This window comes from Labrus bergylta, chromosome 23 (assembly GCF_963930695.1).
Source record: "Labrus bergylta chromosome 23, fLabBer1.1, whole genome shotgun sequence".
Lineage (NCBI taxonomy): Eukaryota > Metazoa > Chordata > Actinopteri > Labriformes > Labridae > Labrus > Labrus bergylta.
In genome coordinates this window covers 9,759,567-9,783,634 of record NC_089217.1, presented here as the reverse complement: position 1 = coordinate 9,783,634, position 24,068 = coordinate 9,759,567, and the positions used below count along the sequence as shown (strand labels likewise).

At 42.4% G+C, this 24,068-nt stretch overlaps 1 protein-coding gene across 6 annotated transcripts; it reads left to right on the top strand.

Annotated features, from left to right (window-relative positions):
* Nucleotides 1-1,270: 1,270 nt before the first annotated feature.
* Nucleotides 1,271-23,758, top strand: LOC109988113 (ubiquitin carboxyl-terminal hydrolase 15-like). 6 transcript variants are annotated; one of them, XM_020639484.3, is made up of 23 exons: nucleotides 1,271-1,394; nucleotides 2,098-2,225; nucleotides 3,018-3,148; nucleotides 5,703-5,829; nucleotides 6,473-6,618; nucleotides 6,919-6,975; nucleotides 7,759-7,820; nucleotides 8,818-8,907; nucleotides 13,477-13,624; nucleotides 13,789-13,962; nucleotides 14,418-14,576; nucleotides 14,855-15,079; nucleotides 15,168-15,251; nucleotides 15,638-15,732; nucleotides 15,957-16,145; nucleotides 16,334-16,467; nucleotides 16,629-16,910; nucleotides 17,165-17,235; nucleotides 17,872-17,987; nucleotides 18,101-18,250; nucleotides 19,378-19,481; nucleotides 20,194-20,282; nucleotides 21,452-23,758. In XM_020639484.3, exons 1-23 carry the CDS (start codon nucleotides 1,279-1,281, stop codon nucleotides 21,797-21,799), a joined length of 3,225 nt encoding a protein of 1,074 aa, XP_020495140.2. In that variant the 5' UTR covers nucleotides 1,271-1,278; the 3' UTR covers nucleotides 21,800-23,758. The 6 variants fall into 6 exon arrangements, with proteins under 6 accessions (XP_020495140.2, XP_020495142.2, XP_020495143.2 ...); XM_020639486.3 differs by lacking the exon at nucleotides 6,919-6,975; XM_020639487.3 differs by lacking the exon at nucleotides 8,818-8,907.
* Nucleotides 23,759-24,068: the final 310 nt, after the last annotated feature.

Genomic DNA, 24,068 nt, shown 5'->3' with positions numbered 1-24,068 from the left:
AAAGGGGGGGGTGACTTTGCAAAACCTTGAATAATGTGCCTACATGCTATGCAAACAACTTCAAGGCTGTTTTCAGCAGAACACTTCAAATATATGTGTTTCACTGAAAACTCCAACCAGGTACGTTGTCATGAAACTTTTTCATTCATTCATTCATTCATTTAGATCAGGGTAGATTTTTTTAACCCCATTTCTACACACTTGTATGGAAGCCCATTTCCGCCAGTTTAAAAAATAAAAATGAAAATAATAAAGTCATAATTATGAGATAAAAAGTCAAAATTATGAGATAATCAAGTCAAAATAATGAGATAAAGTCATAATAATGAGATAAAAAGTTGAAATTATGAGATATAAAGTCAAAATAATGAGAAAATAAAGTCAAAATAATGAGATATAAAGTCAAAATAATGAGATAAAAAGTCAAAATAATAAAGTCATAATAATGAGATATAAAGTCAAAATAATGAGATATAAAGTCAAAATAATGAGATATAAAGTCAAAATAATGAGATAAAAAGTTTAAATTATGAGATATAAAGTCAAAATAATGAGAAAATAAAGTCATAATAATGAGATATAAAATCAAAATAATGAGATAAAAAGTCAAAATAATGAGAAAATAAAGTCATAATAATGAGATATAAAATCAAAATAATGAGATAAAAAGTCAAAATAATGAGATAATAAAGTCATAATAATGAGATATAAAGTCAAAATAATGAGACATAAAGTCATAATAATGAGATAAAAAATTGAAATTATGAGATAAAAAGTTGAAATTATGAGATAATAAAGTCATAATTATGAGATAAAAAGTTGAAATTATGAGATAATAAAGTCATAATAATGAGATAAAAAATTGAAATTATGAGATAAAAAGTTGAAATTATGAGATAATAAAGTCATAATAATGAGATAAAAAATTGAAATTATGAGATAAAAAGTTGAAATTATGAGATAATAAAGTCATAATTATGAGATAAAAAATTGAAATTATGAGATATAAAGTCATAATTATGAGATAAAATATAGTGCAATATGAACAATATAGTGTAATATAATGAAATGTTATATAATATAGACTAATATAATCATATAATAAGAATAAGTGTACGCAGGCACAATGATGGAGCATTTTTGAACAATCTTTCTAGACTTTTTTTTCTGCCACTGGGTGTCTTGCTTTCGCTCGTGCTGTCGGCGAGCCAAATGATTGGTTCACACAGACAGCGTCACTTTTCTGCGTGCCTCGGTGACGCCCCGAACTTTCCCACCATGCAGCGGGGTGATGTCTGTGGAAAGATGGCGGAAGGAGGAGCGGCTGATCTGGATACCCAGAGAGGAGAGGTCGCGGCGCTGCTGAAAACACAGCTGAGAAAGGGAGACACCTGGTGAGACACTAGCCGAAACCTTTTCGCGTAACGCTGCGTGGCCGTCGGCGGGCTCCGCGGAGGCTGTCACCGCCTTTAGGGATCGGAAAGCCGAAGTGACGGGGCCGTGTTGACACTTAGCTCTGAGCTAGCTCACGGGAACCTGTCAGCTTCATGTGTGTCAGCTCGGCAGGCTAGCGGTGTTTGAGCTACTGTTAGCAACCAAGCTGTCAAAGAACAACTATAATCACCGCATTTCTTTCATTTTGAATGTTGTATTCTCTAAACTAGCGCCTCTCTCTTTCATCCGATGTCATAATGTCACAATGAGAGCGCATTTCGCAAGGGGACTGATCTGGTTAGCTGCCTGGTAGCTAAGTGGCTAGCCTTCAGTGGGTTCATCCGTCGACTTCGGCAGGGCGGAGTCGGAAAAAGAGGCACCTGTCAAAATCACAGAGCCAGCTGGCAAAGCATGCAGCAACCTGAACTGGAGTGCGGCTGTAACAACCTCCAATCTGTGTCGTATAAGCCCTTAAAAAATCTGATTTTGTCGAGGGTACTGACAGCAAGATAACGTTAGCATTCACCTGCGTATATAAACTTTTGGTTCACACCCTTTTTTTTTTTGTTGTTGTTCCATGACCCTTGGACGGTTTCATTTCTGATAAGTTGTGTGTCATGATGCTTGAACAGACCGACATGTTGCTGCTTGCTTTCTCTGCAGGTACCTGGTGGACAGTCACTGGTTCAAACAGTGGAAGAAATATGTGGGATATGACAGCTGGGACAAGTACCAGATGGGTGACCAGAATGTCTACCCAGGACCGGTTGATAACTCTGGTCTTCTCAGAGGTAAGACTCGTTGATATTTCACCTCCTCAGGCCTAGAAAACAAACGTGTATCTCAGTAAATGGAGTTAAATTGTGGAATTCTCTCGATAATCATTTAAAAATGCTGCTCAAGTATCATTCAATGTAGAAGAATGTGTAAAGAAAAAGGTTCTGGGAAATCATGAATGTGTTGAGTTAATCTAACTGATTGTATTTGATTGTTTCTACATTTTTGATCTATTTTTTTGTTTTGTGAAAGAGAAAGAGAAAACAGCAGGTTATAGCCGTCTTATTGTGTTAAACAGTTTCTTGTGTTATTAGGAAAACGGGGCAGGTATTATAAGTTTTCTTCTTCCTGCTCCTGTTTGCTCATGAACAGTGTTTCAGCATTATGAGAAAATATTTTTTGTTGTGTATTATGGTGTTGAAACCATACACTGAATTGAGCAAATCAATAAATCAAATATGAAAAAAAAAAAATGTATGAAATATGATATTTCACCTCCTCAGATCTTAACACACAGTAGGATTAGATAGACCGTGTTGCCTTTAACCACACCACAGACCCCTGGTCAGAAAAGCGTCTCATTCTGGAAGTAGAAACAAAGAGTTCAGAGGAAAAGGGGAACAAAAACAATATTGTTGACTGACTCCATAGAGTAGCTTTTTGTTTGGTTGGCAGAAAGCTCTCCAGCATACCTTTTTTTTTTTACTTTGTGTAGTGTGAGACAGTTAGTGCACAAAGTGCTTTCTCTCCCTCTTGTCTGCCAGCTTGTTTCTCACCCTTTCTCTCACCCCCTTCTGTACCTCTAGATGGGGATGTGCTGGCAATCAAGGAGCACCTCATCGATGAGCTGGACTACATCCTGGTCCCAACAGAGGGCTGGAATAAGCTTGTCAGCTGGTATGGATTGACAGAGGGTCAGGAGCCAATTGCGCGCAAGGTAAGGGTTCAGTTATGAGCAAAATACTATGATTGGATGTAACGGATTGAGAGTATTCTGCTGACTTGCATGACCAAAGCTACTATAAAAGGATGGTTGTTGTAAGTAGCTTTGTTCTGAAGTGTGGATTATTGGAAGCTTTTATTTCTGCGGCTTGGCAGAGTGAGAAGAACGTGTGCTAATACAGCCAATTGACTTCAGGAATGCGGAGAAACGTGGACAGTGTTAATCAGCATGAAATAGTAAAGACATATACAATTAAATATAAATGTAGAGAGCGTAGGGACAGCATTGATTTTGAAATTGAGTACTGTAAGCTTTTGTGTTAACACAAGAAATGCTTCAGTCGTCATAGATTTGTTGACTCGAATAACAAGTGAAATGTAAAAAGAAACACAGGCATGAGGATTAAAAGAAAGGGAAGGGTTTTGTTTAGATGATGTCTTATATTCTTTTCCTTCAGCATTTCATGAATTTCTGCCAAGAAATGTGATAATTCATCTTAAGGTAAAACAAACAATCACATACATTTTGGTAAAGTGGACATTACAACTGAATTGTTGTGTGTGCGCGCTTACTGTTAATAAGGCAGTGGAATACTTTTATGACGGCAGCTACAATTACACAAGACCCAAAGTATCAAATCCCCACTTCAAATCTCGCTAGTCATGGCATCATGGCTGCTAGCAGAGGTTCTTCTATCATTCTCTCTCTCTTTCTTTCTGCCCCCCTCCAATGACCCTCCCATTTTGCCATGTATGTCGTGGGACATATCGGGTGGCTGCAGGGTTTCTATTTTCAGGCAACGGTCTGGATGACTGAAAAGCTACATGGAGCGATCTGAGAGACACAACATGAAGGAGGTTCATGATTTGTTTTTCTATTTTTTTTTAAGCCTTTGTTCCTTTTGTGGGTTTAGAGTTTTAAAAGGGATTTAAGAGGATTGAAGACTCAGGTTTGGTGATATGTTTCCTTCCGTTGTCCTCTTCTGATCTGATTCCCAACACCGGCGGAGTGTTGCTGGGTGTCCTTGTTTTTTTGAAGTGTAGGAATGCTGGCTGAGGTCACTCTCAGAGAAGCAGCGTAGAAACTTCTGAGAGGAGTGCAACAGGCATAACCAGTGTGGGAGGAGGAGGAGGAGGAGGAGGAAGGGGGGGTGGGGTATATGGTTTTTGGCTCGGCTCTCATTTGAGAAATTCTGTCAGAGTTTGGCGACGAGTTGGGCTTTTGCGCTGAGTTTACAAACACATGGGTGTTCTGCTGAGGGGTAGGGTGCGCCCACCTGCGTGTCTGGGTATGGGGTAGGGAAGTTCTGAGCGGTGAGTGCATGGCTGGAGATTTGGGAAGTTGGTACTGTGTGCATAGCCGTGTGTGTGTGTCGGAGGGGCTCAGCGGTGAAATAAATAGGCTTGGACCCCTCAGCTGTTTCCACGAGGTGCTGCTAATTTAGGCACTTCACTTTGACTCTGCTGCTATCAGGACACCGCTTGAGTGGCAAAGCCAGCAGGCTGTACTTTGTTCGCCACGAGAAACAAAAGCTAGTACAACCCTAAAATGTACCTGACATTTTTTAGCTTTTAAAATTGCAAAATACTCGAATTTTCATCAGCTATACTGACAGCAGAGATTACCTTTGGTTTTGAGCCCAGTGAGTCTTGCGTTTTGGATTATCATGTTCTTGTTGCTACACAATGTTTCAATGTTTCACGCTCTGACTTGGTGCAGTTAGCCAATATGACACATAGTTAATTATATCGCTGTGAAGTGAAGTTCATTTCTTTTCATCATGAGGGATGTTAAACATTGCGCAGGAGATAAATCGGGTCTCCATTCATGGTTCAATCTAATGCTGCTTCAGTGCACATGTTGAAGTGTCCTCCTTGAAGTTAGATCCTGAACCTAAACATTTCTCGGGCAAGCCATTGGGTGTGTGAGTATGTGTGAATGAGATGAGATAGCATGGCACAGCAGCTTCTGCCATCAGTGTATTCAAATCGGGTGTTAATGGCATTAATGTAGCATGTAGTGTAAAGCTCTGAGGGCTCAGAAGACTACAAATGCCTGATAGAAAGTTCAATCTATTTACCGTTTGTTGTAATATGCCATTATCTGTCTCATTAAAGCCACCTTTGCATCGTGAGAAAGAACGTTAGGCGTGTCAGTAAAAGTTTCTGCTAATAATTCACAAGTCTGTGTTAAAATGAATATAGCAGTCTGCATATTTTCATCATATATTGGTCATGGATCATGCAATATATTTGTCATCAATTCATTCATTCTTTTTAAGATTTATTTTTTGGGGCTTTTTTGTGCGTTTATTGGAGAGATAGGACAGTGGATAGAGTCGGAGATCAGGGAGAGAGAGAGTGGGGAATGACTTGCGGCAAAGGAGCCACAGGTCGGATTTGAACCTGAGCTGCACGCCCCATATTTGGAGGCCATAGTCCTCCGGGCGGGCTAACCACTGCGACACCAGCGCCCCCCCCCCCCCCCATTGATTAATCCATTGACTATGTGCTACAGTTTACCATTTTTCCTGTGATTTCTTTTTCAGGTGGTAGAACAGGGTATGTTTGTAAAACACTGCAAGGTGGAGGTGTACCTGACAGAGCTGAAGCTCTGTGAAGACAGCAACATGGACAATGTGATCACCAGACGCTTCAGTAAAGCTGACACAATCGGTAGGCCTGAGCCAGAGTGGAAAATGTTTTCCTACTGCTGTTTAAACTGAGTGAGCGCCAAGGAGGTCAAAGTTGACTTGAAATTGGTTGGACTTCTTCACTAATTTTTGTCTAAATATCAAATAATCTAAACGCACTCTTCTTTTTTTGTTATGCCAACTTTGACTCATAAAAAAATTTACTCGGGATGAATACAACTGTAAAAGCCTTTCTTTGAAGACAATAATCATAAAATGAATTTATGACCATGTTTGTGATCTGTTTTGATACCTACAGAGAATGTGTACACTTAGAAACACTCAAAGACGATTCCTTTCTCTTACTAACTCTTGAACACATTTAATAGTTCTGTTCTGTGCAGTCATCACGTCATACTTGAGTAAATGTGTAATTTACAAACAAAGGTAGTTATCACCTCTATTAACCCCTTTACAATTTTAAGAAAGATTTTCAGCATTTTCTCTCAAGAATAATCTGCCACCACATCCCCACACTTATACAGACGGCAAGTCAAAAGAATAGGTGAATTCAGTCATTAGCTAGTCTCCCTTCTTTCTGTAAGCATGTGTTAGTAAACTTTTTTATTAGCCATGTGATGTGCTGATTATTTCACGTGGTTCATAACCTTCTCGCTTATCTGCAGACATGATAGAGAAGGACATGAGGAAGCTGTTCAGCATCCCTGATGAGAAGGAGACCAGGCTGTGGAACAGGTACATGAGCAACACCTTTGAGCCTCTCAACAAACCTGACAGCACCATTCAAGACGCTGGCCTCTACCAAGGACAGGTAAGGACTTTGTAGTTAACCTGAAGTTGTCACAATGCGCAAACAGTTTGTGTAGCTCTGCTAAGTTTTGTTATTCTTGAGTCTGTCATAACTATAAAAGTATTAAACAAAATCGACCAGGAGCTGTCCAAATATGGCTTGCTATGTGGACACCTAGGATAATATGCTCTCGTCTAAATCACACTTATCAGATAGTTTGACCTGATTTGTTCTCTCTGCAAGTCAGCCTTTCTGGGCCACAGCGGAGTGGAGCCTCTGAAAATCCTCTTTTTCTGCTTTCTTTGAATCTGTATTGAACAGGTCAACATGACCTGTAGAGGGCAGCCTAACTTATCTCATACCACTTTAAACAGACACGTAAGTTATTTGAAAATCACCTTTTTTGGGGGTTTCTAATTCTATAAAATGTACCCTGAAATGTTCCTGTAACACAGCTGAAAACGTAAAACATCTCTGTATCTGATGCCTTTGGGAGGCACACCACCTCTCATTGTAAGCCGCTTAAACTGTGCAAGTATGTCCTGGCATCCACTTGGCAGTCGATTAGAGCAGACACAGTCTCTATGCAAACCCAGTTTGAGTTCAGCACCTGCCCACAATGAGCCTGCAGGCTTCAGATCGCGGGGCCGTCCTGTTCACCAGCAGCTGTTCCAGAGGATTGTTGAGCTTCGTACAAATCCCTACTAAGTGACACAGTGGATAACATCCATCCAGCTCCCTGTATTTCCCCATTAGATAAACTGTGGCTGCAGTAAATACATTTACAAATATTCAAACAGTAACATGGTGGGCAATGGCAGATATTTACAGAATTGTGAAACCCATCTTTTCCTTTGTTTATTTATGAATGTTTACCTTTTTTCCTTGCCTGTTTATTTCATTTCTTTTGCAGTACAATCTGACATTTTGGTCAAATTTAAACAAACAATTATTTGGTTTAAAACTCTGTCTTTTATTAAACTCGGCACTGAAAAACAATAAATATAAATGCAACTGAACACTGCTTTATTTCTCAGAATGCAGATAGCATCCTTCTTATCACTCACTTGTTGTATAGGACGCCAATACTTTAAAGTTTCCTATGTCTAAAACCTTCAGAAGCAGATGGAGCCCCTTTCTTTTTTCTGTCGTCTCCCACAGGTTCTCGTAATAGAGCAGAAGAATGAGGATGGCTCATGGCCCCGAGGCTCCACGGCACCAAAGTGAGTGAAACGTCACCTTGCTTATATTGCTTTGTTGACTGTAGGACGGATATAGAAAGTTAAACCACAGATAAAGAAAGCCGTTTTTCACACTCTTCCCCCCTCCTATATCCCACACAAAAGATCACACACAAGGGCCTTTCAGATAGGACGAGGTGTGCGCTGCGCTCGCCACAGAGAAAGAGGCTGAGCAGAAGGGGAGGTGCGTACGAGCGAAAAGCAACAGCACACACCGGGAAAGTAGCTCCTTTTTTAATGCACAGTATGTTTGTCTCTATCTGCCGAGGAGGAGACGAGCAGCAAAGAAGAAGAGGGGTTAGTGTTTATGAAATCCCGAGGGCACGACAGGATTTGGGAGAGTTTAGGACTCGTCCATTAGCTGCAGCTGTATAACGACTGCTTCACAAGCACGACACACATTTCTACTGCTGCTTTAAACACACCTGCTACTCAAACTGTGGGACACTGTTTGTCGTGATCTGTTCTTCCCCTCTAGGTGGTGGACTGGAGGTGAGGTCATGGAGCGCTGCGCCCAAGTTGAACATTTTTTTTTAAAACTAAAGCGCATAGCGCAAGAACGGCTAGCAAGACCTTGCACTGCGCTCAGCTCTGTGGGGCGCAGATACGCTCTTAACACATAGACAATGAATTAGCTTGACAGTCACGCGCAGTGTCCACCGCGTCCTATCTGAAAGGCCCTATAGGCAGAATACTGCTACTGGACTTTTCTATTTGATCCCATGTGCCGTATTTCATCCAGTTTTTTTTTTATTACTGCAATTAACTCTGCATCTTTTCACTACAGCACCTCATCATCTTCCAAATCTATGACTTTGCCTCAGACTACTTCTTCTGCTTGACTTTTGTTGCCGACATGTTCCTCTGTTTAATTTGAATTCATCTCCGTTTGATTTAATCGACACTTGCACACCTTTTTCTTGAACGGCTCCTTATTTTTCTCTACTCTAACTCATGATCTATTCTTTATCTTTTGAAGGTCATCTGGTGCTTCCAATCTCTCTGCTTTGCCAAAGATCTCGCCTTCATCTCTCACAAACAATCATAACAGCAGCTTCAACAGCAGGAAGTAAGGCTTAGTAGTGGGCTCATTTAGTTGAAGGGGTGGATGTGGATGCCAACAGCCAGAGATGGAGCCTGGAGAATCTCTCAGCACAGACCACCTCAAATAGCCTCAGATCTAATTGACACTGTAATCCATACATATTATATTCTGCAGAAATTCATCAAGTCGTAATCAAACAAGTCCAAAATGTACACACATTCAGTCATTATGAATGGACAAAATCCCAGTTAGACGTTTGTTGATCTTTATTTTCCTCAGATCTATCTCTGGCTGTGGTTTGGGGCTTAAAGCTATCCCATGGTGATGCACTTTCAGCTGGAAGCGCTGATGGCAGGGAGGGGTGAAGGGACTTACCAGGGATTGATCTCATTGGAAATTTTCTTCAGTGACAGCAGTGCTCTTCACTAATGGCCCGGCGGGGGGCCTCTGGGTACCTGAGTCAGCATGTGTTAATGTTTCAAAGCTGATTTTCTTGCTCACTGATTGAAGCTCTGAATAATGATTACAGTAAATAGGTTAATTAATTTGCAAATTACCTCCTCACAGTTGTGAATAGCTCAATTAAAACACTAAAATAGTACAATTTAAGGAATCCTCGCCTATTACTTAATCACCGAAGGGAATTTTACAATGCTTGGTTAAGATGAAGAAGTACAAAAGTGACCAAGTATCCAGAGAAGACAGAGAACAGAATGCCATTGTGTGCAAAGCCCTAAAACCAAACTGAAATTTGCCAAAGGTGATGCACCTGGAGTTTGGGGAGAAACAATTCCAAAATCTAGACTTAAACAGAAACTTTGGGCTCGGTCTGTTTGTTAGTGTCAAAGCTGGGTTGACAATGTGCTCATTTGCCAAACAGCCATTTCCTTTGTCCAAAACAAGGAACTTGGTGCTGTCAGTTTTTCCATCCTGTCAGCTAACAGGTTAAGCAACATGTGGCTTTTTGAACAAAAGCTCAACCTGACTCAAGTTTTTGCCCTTTTGCATTTCATTTGCTGAGAGAGAAGGACATAATAACACATGTTTGCTTGTTGTTGCCTTTTAAATTTGGCCTCCCAGAGTTATTCAGGTATTTAACAGATCCCTTACTGTAATAGTCTTACCTAGGATTGGGGTTTCTCCTCAACAATCCGAGTCTTTATCGATACCTCCATGAATACTTTTCTATTCTTTTGTTGAAAGAAGAGACGAAAATAACATTTTTACAGAACCTGCTTAGAAAACCAATCAAATTTCTCCTCCCAACAATTATATTTCACCACAAAGTTAATTTTCTTTTTCTTGACATTACATTTGAGCACATCATGATGACATTGTATTTACCTCTGCCTGATAGTCATTTTACTGAACCAAAGGATCAAAATGTAGCCTGAAGTCACCAGGTTTTTAGTTACTTCAGTTTAGTTTAGTTACTTACTGGCTTTTATCCTGCCCACTACTATTTTAATGGGACTTGCTATAAGTGTGTGTTCCTTTGAGTAGAGGAGGAGGATGACTGTCCTGTAGCTGCGGCCAGAGTTGACGTTGTTCTTTCAACCTAAAGACGGTCAAATGTGCTGCATTTTGTGTAATTTGATGCTGGTGTGCTTGTTGACTGGCAATTAAATTCTATTCAAAAACTTTACTATACCAATCAACGTAGGTTTTACACAAATGATCTGACTAAAAAGATGTGACATGCCGCGGGGTGTAACATTTCAGGACCCAAGAGGCCTGATAGCAGTATTGATCATCTTAAACGTTATTGATTTTTAAGGTTTTCAAAAATGCTGAAGCGGGTCCTTAATGGAACCAGGTTTCAATCTTCATCGCTCGTCTTAGCACAACATTTTCTAAACCGATCAAGTACCTGATGATAAGTTGATGCTCAGTCTTGTACCTCAAGTGGCAATAAACCTTTTCTACATTTCTGTAGTGGTGAGATTATCAAATCCCATTCTAATCGTCATCATCAACATCAAGCCATATAGATGTCTTGCTGTGCCAAAATGAAACACAGCCCACTTAACTCATCAACTTTAAGCTTCTGTTTTTATAAATTGTCAATGTAGCCTTAGTGGAAGTGGTACCCAGCGTCTCCAACAGGCCTCTGCTGGAGAGCACTGCTCAACTGTGGGCGGAGCTGTCGCCTCCGCTGTCCACCAGACGATACTGTCCCCTCTTTTCACCTCATGTTTGTGTGATTTTCCGCATGCTCGACTGTGTCCTGTGTTGAATGCTTCTGAGATAAAAGCCACTCTGCATTACATTTTTTTTAAATTTTTTTTTATACTTTTGCAATGCAGAAATAATAAAAATAAGCTTGGCCACCTTGAAAAATCAATATTGATAAAGAAAGAAGGTGTTGAAGCAAGCTGAGTCGATCTTCCTACCTACACTCAAAAGCTAGAAGAGAGAAAGTCTGTTCTTTTTTGTCCTCTCTACTATAGCCTTGTACTGAGGAGTGTGGTTGTCACAGCTGTGCTTTATGTTTGATAGCAGCTGCATCTTTTGTCTGCACCTATGAGGAAAGCACAGAGTGGGTGACTTGAGGAAATTAGATCTTCACTCCCAGCAGCTCTCCAGTCCCTGATTCACTGTGGTGTTGGGGCTGTCGTTTTCTCTGAATTATGCATAGGGCCTCTTTTTTTTTTTTTTTTTTTTTCATATGAAGTGTTCCTGCATTACATAATACTTCTCTTTTTTGAATTTGCGGTATTTGGCCTGTTGGATTTAGCATCAGTAGCGATACTCTGAAACAGCAGTAAGTGTCACTGTCCCACTAGGCGGTGTCCCCTGATTCTGGCAGGCAGTCTCTCTCTCTCTCTCTCTCTCTCTCTCTCTCTCTCTCTCTCTCTCTCTCTCTCTCTGTTGGACTCTTTACCTCTCCTCTACCCTGAGCTCATTGCGATGCGCACTTTCTGCAGTCTAAGTGACCTTCAGAATACATTTCATCTTCTCTTGCTCCTCTCATCGCCTGCCTCCACACACACTAACCGGGCCCTGCCATGAAACCTGCCCATACTTCAGGTAATTTAATCAGACCGTCCCCTTTAAAAGCTCACGTACGGACAGGCATCGCATATTAAAGAGGACAAAAGAGGGAGTGTCAAAGTGTGTGCTTCACTTAGTAGCGTTGCCAATATAACATGCAGGGGGGGGGGGGGGGGGGGGCAAAAACAAGAGCGAGAACTTGTGTGGTAGCGTGTCGGGACGAGCGAGGAGGCACTATTATGTGCGCAGAAGTGTAGATAAAGGGATAAATGGTGTGTCGGCATGAGTGAAAATGTTAATTTGCGCCTATATCTGTTGAAGAGAGAGAGCAGAAGAGAGAGAGATAGTAACAGATAGTCAGTCCTGTGAATACTGCAGCCTCAGCTGGATGCAGTGGATCAGCTGCTCCCTCCATCCCCATCTCATTTCTCCTCTGTCAACCCCCCCCCCCCCCCCCACACTTCCCCCATGTACTGTCCGCCCCTCCCCCTTTTTCTCTCTGCCTCTCCCTCCTCCCCTCCCTCTCTCTTTCTGTGCACCTCTAGCTTGGATAGCAGTAGTCTTGAGCATCCTTGCTGCTGCTGATGCTGCTATAAATATCTGCTGGTAGCCGTAGAGCGGCAGTGAGCAGCAGGCAGGCCAGAGGGAGGAGCAGAAGACCAGAGGACAGGACAGGACAGGACAGGACAGGGGGAAGGGATCTAAAGCAGAGAGGATAACAAGATGACAGGCGGTCAAGCTCGAAAAAGAAGAAGAGGGGAGAAGAGAAGAGGGGAGCTGCTTAGTAAGCTCTAGGAAAAAAAGGAAGGTGTTTGTTTTCCTGTGTTTATGCGTCCTGTAGTTTGGCCTGTAGCCTGTGCTGGACCTTGGAAGTCAAATTTAGGCCTGTACTTGGTTCGGTCTCCATCCACATTGGCACTGGAGCTGCACTGGGTTGATCTGAGGTAACAGTGAAACCTGGAGCTGGACTTTCTCGACAGAGCAGGCTCTGCATGCGCCTGACCTGAAGCGAACCCCATCCACGCTGCTGGTCGTTCAGTTTCGTCTGGACATGTGGGCCGGCACGGGCCGGGGCGGCGCTGAGATGTCATGCTCCTGTGTTGCTGGTGGTGCCTGAGGTCTGAGGCGGTGGAGCTGGACAGCAGGAGGGTGGACCACCGCGTGCTGAACTGCGAGGCCACTGCCTCCACCGCCATCACAGCTGTTTCTCTTGACCAGTGGGAGCCGGAAACAACCAATACCGCTATAGAGCCCTCGCAGAGGTCTGCTGATTGCCGTGTTTGGCCGAGCTTTAAATTCTCAATGATTGTTTTCACAGCCTGAGATTGTCTGATTTTTAAAGGGTTAATAGGTTTTTTTTTTTTTTTGATTGAAGAGAAAACAAGGTGGGAGCTGCTTACCTGGTGGCATTTGAATGTATCACTGAATGTACTAACAACTTTATCAAATGCAGTTATGTGACTTAAAGCAGAAGTAGCAGTGTTATATGTTTGTATACAACAGGGCATTTATGACCTTTTATTTGCCCTCAGCCGTCTGACAAACTTCATCTAACGTATATAACCTTCCTGTTTGTGCGTCTGTTTGTTTATTGCACAGTGTGAAGAATTCGAGCTACAGTCTGCCGTCCTACCACCCCTACAGCAACAGCTATGACTACACAGACCAGAGCAGGCAGAGTGAGCGCTCAGGCCTCTGTGGACTCTCCAACCTGGGAAACACCTGTTTCATGAACTCTGCAGTGCAGGTAACAGCATGCCTGCTACACAGTCTATGAAAGCATGGAAAGTTATCCTTATTCCTTCAAAGTCTTCAAAGATTTATTCTTGGAGTCTAGAGGAATTTCTCAAGACGTGTAAAATGGTAAAGAGCCTATATCTATCCTCGGCTGATAAGTGTCCTCTCCCTCAGTGTTTAAGCAATATCCCCCCTCTGACGGACTACTTCCTCAAAGACAAGTACATGGAGGAGCTGAATGAGGACAACCCGCTGGGCATGAAGGGGGAGATTGCCAAAGCCTACGCCGAGCTTAAAAAGCAGCTGTGGTCGGGTAAATTCAGCTACGTCACTCCAAGGCCTTTCAAGGTAACTAACCTGGAAACACTTTTAACAGGAGAGATTCTTTGAACAGTTGTGTATAATAGGCGATCCACCAAAATAGTGCAGTGTTTATAGATTTTTAGGAAGAGAGGGTCTTTGTGTCACTCACAGTAGCTGTTATCTTGAAAAGGCACAAGCAGAAAGTTAAAGATGTCTTGGAATACAAAGCATACTATGATTACAACGCTAAAGATATAGACGAGCAAGTCAGACAAGAGCAGACCAAAAATGGAAAACATACTCGTGTATAACCGGTTTGAAATCCTGGATAATCTAAAAGATTTCACTATTTCTGAATACGTCCTTTAATGTCAGCAGTTTGAGTTAATAACAACGGGCTTAATTTATAGGTGTTTGGGGATAAGCGATTTAAAGTATTTGGCATTATTTTACAATATATTTGTGACTTTTATTTTTTTCCTTTTGCTTTCCGCCTCCAGACCCAGGTGGGCCGCTTTGCCCCACAGTTTTCGGGCTACCAACAGCAGGACTCTCACGAGCTGCTGGCCTTTCTCCTGGATGGCCTTCACGAGGACTTGAACCGCATCAGGAAGAAGCCTTACATCCAACTGAAAGACGCTAACGGCAGGCCTGATAAGGTGAGATTTCGGGCAGACGAGATGAGGTCTTAATGTCGCTTTCACTTTAAGGAAAACGTGCAACAATGTGTTAAACTGTCTCTAGATATTAATGTGTATGCAGCTGTCTGGAGATAATAAAACTGATTACATAAAGATGGTTCCCTTTAAGACGAGAGATGGTAAATGGACTGTGTTTGTTTGCTTTTCTAGTCTTCCCACCACTCAAAAGCACTTTTGCACTCCATGTGTTTTCACTGTTTTATTAAAGGTGGACTATGTGTTGCTTTATATCTCAGGTGGTGGCGGAGGAAGCGTGGGAGAACCACATCAAAAGGAACGACTCCATCATTGTGGACATCTTCCACGGCCTTTTCAAGTCCACCCTTGTTTGTCCTGTGTGCTCCAAGGTGTCTGTGACTTTTGACCCTTTCTGCTACTTAACCCTTCCCCTGCCCATGAAGAAGGAGCGGACCCTGGAGGTCTACCTTGTCCGACTTGACGCTCTAACCAAACCCACACAGGTAATACGCACTGCCTGAAGTCTGCTGCCCTGACACTATGATTCCACTTGAAGGCTGCTGTTTGACGGCTGATGCGTTTCCATTTCAGTATAAGCTGACAGTGCCAAAGGTGGGCTACATCTCTGACCTGTGCACCTCCCTCTCCAATCTGTCTGGGGTGCCTGCTGAGAAGGTAGAAACATCACAGCCAGAGCCCTGCTCTGTGCAGTATCACACCATAATGCTGACATCCCTTCATGCAGCAAAGACCAAAAATAGCTTTTTCTCTTTTAAACTGTCTCTGCACATGTAAGTTCAGCAGCTAGTTGAGGGAAAGCTTCATACTTTTTAAAATCCGGGGTAGGGAAGCTCAGTGAAAATACAAAAAAAAAAGGATGACAATGAATTCAAACTGGAGTTGCATATATAACGTTTTTAGTAAAGCAAGTTTCCAACACAGACAAGCACAAGTTTAGAGAATATTTTTAATGACTTTGCTATATAACTTTCAGAAATGCATTCATGTATCAGATTATCAGCCTCAGTCTCAAAGAGCATAACGTTGTTTTTAACCCCCAGATGATTGTAACTGACATCTACAACCACCGATTCCACCGGATCTTTGCCACCAACGAGAACCTTAGCAGCATCATGGAGAGAGATGATATCTATGTGTGAGTGTGTCTGACAGTCTTTCAAAAACAATATCTAATTATACTCTGAATATACGAGGTACTGTCACAGATTTCAGATTTTGCTTGGACTTTATGACCACCAATTCACAAATTGCACCAATTTGAAGTGCTTTATCTGCCAAGGACATAAATATCCAGGAGTGAAGTTTTCACTTGTCACTCTAGCTCCGGCTTTCTCACTCACGCTTCTCTTCTCTTCTCAGCTTCGAGTTGGCCGTGAATAGGGTGGAGGACACAGACCACGTAGTGATCCCGGTGCACCTAAGGGAAAAGTACAAACAGTCGGGCTACAACCACACCAGCACGCCACTGTTCGGACAGCCCTTCCTCATTGCCGTCCCCAGAACACTCAGCGAAGACAAACTCTACAACATGCTGCTCCTGCGCCTCTGGTACCGTCTTTCATCTCTGTATCTAATCACATAGTGATGTCAACTCTGATGGCAGATGATACATTCTGTATGCAATCAAGAAGAAGTTAGAGGACAGAGGAATTTAGCTTTTAAAAAAATGAAGGCATAGGCAATTTGCACAAAAACAAAAGGATGCTTTAAAGAAAATGTTTTTTTTATGTTTGCAGCCGGTTTGTGCGATCTTCAGTGGAGGAGGAGGAGGAGGAGGAGGAGGAGGAAGACTGTGAAGAGACACAGCCAACCAAACAACACACTGTCAATGGTAACGCCACTAATGGACTGCTGGAGGAGGGCTCGCCAAGTGAGTGCACAAACACCAACACACAGACGTTTACCTGTAAAAGTGAGACATTCTGCAATCTCTACCTTTTTTTATTTAATTATTTTTGCCCCATGGGTTGTGTTATTCATAGTAAGTGTTTTTTAAGCACATGCTTCACATTCTCTTGCGTCCTCCCTCAGGTGAGATGGAGACAGATGAGCAGGATGACGAGTCCAGTCAGGATCAGGAGCTCCCCTCTGAGAACGACAACAGCCAATCAGAGGACTCTGTGGGCGGGGATAACGAGCTGGAGAACGGCGTGGTCGGCCCACAGAACTCCACCAAAGGCCAGCAGACAGCCGGGCACAACAGAAAGAGACTTTTTACATTCCAGTTCAACAACATGGGAAAAACCGACTTCTCCCTCATCAAGGAGGACACCAGGCAGATCCGCTTTGATGAGGGACACCTCCGACTCAGTGGTAGGGACTGAGGTGTATACTGGGGAATAAAGGAAGAGTGCACTTTACAAACAGAATACTCTTTTCTTTTTTAATATATTCTGGACAGTTAGAATGATTATGAAGTTAGTATTTCATTTGCTGCACAAAGTGACTGAAACTGTTTCAAAGTGTAGGAATGAATGATCCTGTAGAACCATGGATCCACTACTTAACTGAATGCTGATGCTTATTTGTGTAATAACATTCCCCCCCCCCCCCCCACCTTTCCATAGACCGCTCTTACCTGTCTTTGGACTGGGAACCAGAGATCAAGAAAAAGTACTTTGATGAGACCGTTGTGGAGGTAAGCCAACATCAAGAAATGAGAAAAAAAAAAAAAGAAATTCTCTGACACTGATATTGTACCTCGCAGTATTAATGCAGCAGAACAGCTGGTCCACTTCTCAGCATGCACACTGCTCAGGGTACAACAAAGTGCAGTGTGCCGTTATGTTGCAAAGTATGGCGAAGTGGCCCAGACAGGATCTGTAGTCTGGAAGCAGAAGGTCACTAATTAGATGCCCACAGCAGCCACTGAATTCTTAATGACCATGTTCAATCTCCATCTCACTCACTGTGAGAAATATTGAGTATCCAAGTTTAGGGCTGAAAAGAAATGGTACAGCGATCTGTTTGGTCTGTTCAGTGGGGTTTTAATTACCCACACAAAGGATCAGATTAGATGAAGTTCCCTGTATAAACTACAAAATCATCATATAGGATCTGTAAATAGTCAAACCCTGTCTTAAGGTGGGCTTTAGACACTTTATGAATCCAAGTATTGTGAGTGAATTAAACGAAGCCTCTTCGAAGTAGTGTATTCTCTTGTTTGTTCTCTTAGGGGTAGGGGTGTAATCCTTGTCCAATGAGACCGACAGTGCTGTGAGGAGTGTTTTCTAAACAGCTGTTTGTGTAATTCTGTGTGTGTGACTGGGAGCAGGATTTTGATAAGCATGAGAGTATGGAGTACAAGCCTCAGAAGAAGGCTTTCTTTAAGCTGAAGGACTGCATCGAGCTGTTCACCACCAAGGAAAAACTAGGAGCGGAGGATCCCTGGTGAGAATCACACGACATGAAGTCAAAACAAACAACGTTACAGGCAGGTTGCTACATCCGGCTATCAAGGTCAAATACTGAAACGCGTGGTGTCGCCTGCATTTGTCTCGCAGGTACTGTCCAAACTGTAAGCAGCACCAGCAGGCCACGAAGAAGCTGGACCTTTGGTCTCTGCCACCGGTGCTGGTGGTCCATCTGAAACGCTTCTCCTACAGCCGTTACATGAGGGATAAACTCGACTCCCTTGTTGATTTTCCGCTCAGGTATGCACCAATACCATTCCCCCCCCCCCCACACACACACACACACACACACACAAACACACAGAAAGAAAAGGCAATAAATTACTGCAGAAGCACACTGCATTCTCAGCATTTTACCCATTGTTGTTTTCCCATACCCATTTACTTGATCCACATATAGTATACGCAGACCTGCAGTATATATACAGCAGATGAATACTCTCATGCAAATCAAAGGTTTAACTACACACATAATACAGTTTAGTTTTGTAGAAAAAGTCAATGAATAGATTTTTAATGTCTACTCTCATGTTAGTGTCTGTGTTACCACATCATCACAAAGACTATGGATTGCTAAAATCTCTTTTTGTACTGTTTTGTAGACAAGTTGAGGTTATCACATTCTAGCCGTTTTCACATATGCACTCCTGAAAATTTCTAGAAGAAAATTCTCTCAGACTGCTTGTGAAATCTTACTGAGTTAGTTTTTCACACGTGTCCCTCACGGATGGGGCGGGGGGGCTCAGGAGGCAGAAATCATGTAAAAAATATCAACTCGGAAGTGGCAAACTGTCGCAGATGAAGCAACAGATTCAGATTCTGTTTTTGTTCGCCTTGACATCAATGCTGTGTGTAGCTCGACAGATTCAGAAGAACATGCTGGCAAACAGAATAAATAAAGCAGTTTCACTACATGCGTGGAGATTGCACCTGTTGCATGAATACAATCTTAAACATTACAGACTCCTCCTGTTCGCTCGTGATGAAATGTCCTGAAATTCTCACTGTGAATACATCGGCGTACCCTGGCCTCGTCTGGAAAATTTACTCGAAGGCTTGCTGGAAAAATATCAGTTTGAAGTCAGAGTGAAAAATGTGGCTTTTAGCGTTTACACATGCACGTTCCTCCTGAAAATTTCATGAAGTTTCCGGGAGTTTTGTGCAAGTGTGAAAGTACAATATGTTACAGATGTAAAATATCAGATAGTAATCAAGTCTATTTTCATTGATTTGACCACACAAACAGCACTTTAACACTACATTTTCACCTTAGACCAATGCATACACACGTTGTGCTTTCTTAAGCTGGAAGAAAAATTAGAGCTCATGATGACTTACAACTTCTTCTGTGACGTGTTTTCCTGCAGAGATCTGGACATGTCGGAGTTCCTGATCAACCCCAACGCTGGGCCCTGTCGCTATGACCTCATAGCCGTGTCGAACCACTACGGAGGGATGGGTGGAGGCCACTGTAAGATTCACAACAATGAGCTGTTTCAAAGCTTGCTGCTCACCCTCATATAGTTATGATAACTTATACTGCAAAACTAGACACCTTTAATCTGTAGTTATGTGTTGTTCGCACCGACAAGCTGCACAATCAAGAAACATGCTGCTGTTTTGATACAGTATGCATCACATGCCTGTAACGCAGTGATTGCAGCGGTTAACATGAGCTATGACAGGTGTTTGATGGTCCTTATCAAACAGCTTTGTTTCACTCTGAACTCACCACAGCAGGCGCTACAGCAGGGGTTCATTGCATTTTGCATTGTCATTCTGTTATAATTGCTGCACAACATATGTTTGTGTTAGTGCTCAGAGTTTTGAAAATGTAGTCTGGAACGAGAGTTGTCAGGGACAGGAGGGGTGTACGTGTGTTAGGTAGATCTATCTATCCATCCGCGGAAGGATACACAGCAGTAATGAAGATGTGCACATATGGTGTGCTGATAAACATACAGACCATTTTGCGTGTGAAAGTGTGTATTACAGCAGAGCCCTTCTAAAACCATTTTAACAACTGTGCTTTAGTGTTTTGTGAAATTAGATATCTATAAAACTCTTAGTCCATACACACAGAAGTTTTCCTTTTAAGTGTTGATGTTTTATTTAACAAGCCGTATGGGTAAATGGCACAGCTGTATCATACTCGTATTGTCTTCTGTTTATCTCCTGCACAGATACTGCTTACGCCAAGAACAAAGACGATGAAAAGTGGTACAACTTCGATGACAGCAGTGTGTCTCCTGCTAATGAAGATCAGATAGTGGTGAGTGGCCTCATCTGCCAAAACTGCTCTACCTTACAGTTTATTCATCCAAGGCTGCAATGTTGTTATCAAACTGGGATTCATTGTTAAACTACTACTGAGGATGAATTTGAACTTTACTGATGAGCACCAAAACATATTGAGGATTTCCTTTTCTTAGTTTGTTAGTTTTCTTAGTTTTTCTTAGTGATTGCACTTATTGTTTTTTGGTCTAGTTCTTTATAGACAGTAATCAGCGCGTTGAGTCCGCACTCAAACAATGTGGAGTCTCATTCAGTTAACAGTCAGGGTTAAAGAGAAGGTTTGTAAAGGCTAACACCTGAACAAACCACAGATTATTCCGCTTGATATGGAGAAAACAATGTCATTTCTCACTGCACAGTCACGACTGATGCAATGGACACCTTCTGCTGTTTGGAAAATGTGTTTAAAGGTCACATATTATCCTCCTTTTCAACAAGTTTAAATAAGCCTCAGAGGTCCCCAACAACATGTCTGTGAATTTTCTTGCTAAAACTCCTCTCCGATCCTGTATTTTATCATAACACCTCTATTTCAGCCCTGCTCAGAACAGGCTGTTTCTCTGTCTGTAGCTTTAAATGCAAAATGAGCTGTGTCTGATCACACGCTTTGGCTTTCTTGCACCATGCCTAAATTACTTACTTTGGGAGCTGTGGGAGTGTCACCCACCTGGGGGAGGGGTTACTGCCCTTTGTGATGTCATCCAGGGAAAAGGCCTGTTTGAGCACACATTTTCTGAGAAGTGGAGCAGGCAAAAGATGGAGAGGATGGACTTTTCTCATAAGTGGGGGGGGTTTGTAGACGGGAAAAGGGCACATGTTGGTGTTCCAACAACATGGTATAAGTGTATTTTGCATCAATATGTGACCTTTAAAGTCTCCACAAACAGAAGAGAAACTGTGGAGATATGCAGAAGGTTGAGATGTTGCGCTATTTATGTGCATCCGAAATTACCCTAAATACGCAAATAAATATAGCAGGCTTTCTTTATTATGCCTTTGGACTGCTTTACATGGAATTTGTTTTTATAAAAAAAAAATCAGATTGTTTAAGGAAACATTTCAGGCATGGGTGTTTAGTTAAAAATTAAAATTTAGTTTGTAACTTGTATGTCTGAGTAGCTGTTTTTATTGTTGTCTTTCTTTTAGTCCAAAGCAGGCTACGTGCTGTTCTACCAGCGTCAGGATACGGTGAAAGGCACGGGCTACTTTGCTCTGGACCGCGAGGAGGAAGAGGAGGACGAGGAGGAAGACGAGGGAGAGGACGAGGAGAACGACGGCGAGGAGAGGCAGGAGAGAAAGGCTGCCTCCTCGTCTCAGGGCGCCTCGTCCGCCGCTGGGGCCGCCCCTCAGAGCGACGAGGAGGACCTGAACGAGAACCGTCTCAGGAAAAACGACAACGAGAAGGAAGACGAAGAGGAGGAGGAGGAGGAGGAAGAGGAGGAGGAGGAGGAGGAGCAGGCGCCAAATCGAGATGTCGCTATGAAAACCAACTGAGGAAAAAGAGGACCGGGATGAATGGAGAGAGAGAGACAAGGATCTTTCCTTCCAAAGCCATATGGACACACAGCATGGCAGCGGGCGCCACCGGTCCCACCCAGCGGCTCGGACTCGGCCGCTCAACAGGCGGAGCCACTGCGGGGAGGACGGCTGTTAGGTTGGGGAGCTGCCGGGGTACGCAACTCCAAGAATCAGGGCCCTCCTCTGTGATTGGATCACTGTGTGTGTGTGTGTGTGTGTGTGTGCGTGTGTGTGTGTATGTCAAGTGTGTGATTGTGTCGCCACGTCCATTTGTTTAGGATTTGCTGCGTGCTCTCAGAAAAGACTCTCTGAACGACATTGGGGGATGATTTTGAGTTTTGTTTTTTTAAATCACCCTCTGATTTCTGTTTTCATCAGATGTTTTTTTTTATATATATTTTGAGAGCAAAGCGTTGTTGGCATATCATTTTATCATTTAGATTTGTAAATATTTTAAACATTGAATTATATCGGGTTTTCACGATGCGCTGAAACATTTTGAACTTGCACAATCACCCACCATCCATTTTTTTTTTTTTTTTTTTTTTAAACGTGTATTTTTTTGCCAGACAAACTGCAATTGTGTAACAAGGTTTTTTCTCTCACAGGGTTTTCTCACATAGAAAGCTTTGAAAAGCTGCTTTCAGCAGGCCAGTGGTGAGACGTGTCTACAGTCTAGACTGAGCGCAGAGAAGAGACGCTCGTAGTTGTGTGGTTTTATAAAGTCAAAGAGCCAAACTGTCCTAGATTTGTACGCTGCTGCTGCTGCTGCTGCTGCTGCTGCTGCTGCTGCGATCTCGCATCTCTAGATAGATTAATAGTGTATCGGCATGAACCTCCATAATTTAAGGTCCTGCTTCTGCTGTCTCTCACTGGGTTTCTCTGTTTATAATTCATATTTCTTAAACCTAAAATACAACTGGATTAAGAAGCTATCCTAACCTTGCAAAATTAGCCGAACAAGTTCTAAGGTTGTACAGTTTATGTTCAGAAAAGAACTACAAACTCCAGTGGCACATCATCTTAATCATAGTGTGCACGGATGGCAACAAATAGCTGTTAAAAAGTTAGCTGGAAACTCGTATATCCCAAGCCACAAGTCTCCTCTTCCACCCTCCATCTTTAAGTTATTCATTCATTGTTGGTGTTAAAGCTTTACCATGCCTCCACTCTCTCTCTCTCTCTCTCTCTCTCTCTCTCTCTCTCTCCTCTTCATCTTTGAGGCTCTGCGAGATTAGAAAACACGGGTGATTCCGCTGACAGCAGATGTGTCATCGCTTGTCTGCATCACCACAGCCTTAACTCTTAATCTCAGACCAGTCGCCTTTTCTTTGCACATTATTATCTTATTATCCCGTCATTCTTGCACGGCCCCGGATCATACACACACACACACACACACACACCGAACTCCATGTACGAATGTCCATATGATTTGCCTGCTTGTAATATCAGACACGGTTTGTTTAATGCCGCAGGAGGGCCAGAATGTATGCTGAATGAAATGAACACTGACCAGATGTATGTGGTTGATGCCTTTTTGATTCTTTATAGGGCCAGATTTGTGATTTTTCTTTTCTCTCTTCTTTATTTTTTTTCATCCCTCCTTTTGGTTTGGTTGAATGTGATGGTAATGGGTCTTTCGCCTTTGAAATTAGCTGTAGGAATTCATGGGTACTGCTGAATGCGTCCCTTTCCAAAAGGGGGCGGGGGGGGGGATGCTTCTTTGTGGTCCTGAGCTTTGAGGACGGGAGGGAGGGAGGGAGGGAGGGAGGGACAAAACTAAAAACTACGGGGTGAGTCTGTCTAAAAGGCCTTTCAGCTTTTGGGATCATGATACAGTGAAAATATTTTGTGGCACATTGTTGCAGGGTCGATGTTACTCATGATAAAACACTATTCTCCATGGTGGAGTGTTATGCTTTCTTTTTTCTACCTGTTCCTTCCATTGTAAACAGCATTAGCATACCTGTTGTTGCCTCAGAATATTAGCTGTGTACCATGCCTTTTATGAGCATCTCTGTGCTTTGACTTCAGTGGGCTTTACCGCCTCAGCGATGCCTTGCTTTTTGGGCGACTCACCCCATCCTGACTGAGTGAGATGTGATTGCTACTATAGGCTTATACAATACTGTACATAAGAGTTCACTCTGTGAGTGCACATTTGATAAAGTTTATTTATTTATATGTAAGCATTTAATAATAAACAGACAATATATTTAAAACCTTGGCAAGACCGGAAATG

Coding starts and splice junctions, on each gene's coding strand:
- LOC109988113 (XM_020639484.3), top strand. CDS start 1,279: ATGCAGCGGGGTGATGTCTGTGGAAAGATGGCGGAAGGAGGAGCGGCT. Junction 6,976..7,758: donor ATACCACTTTAAACAGACAC/GTAAGTTATTTG, acceptor CGTCTCCCACAG/GTTCTCGTAATAGAGCAGAA. Junction 20,283..21,451: donor CTAATGAAGATCAGATAGTG/GTGAGTGGCCTC, acceptor TCTTTCTTTTAG/TCCAAAGCAGGCTACGTGCT.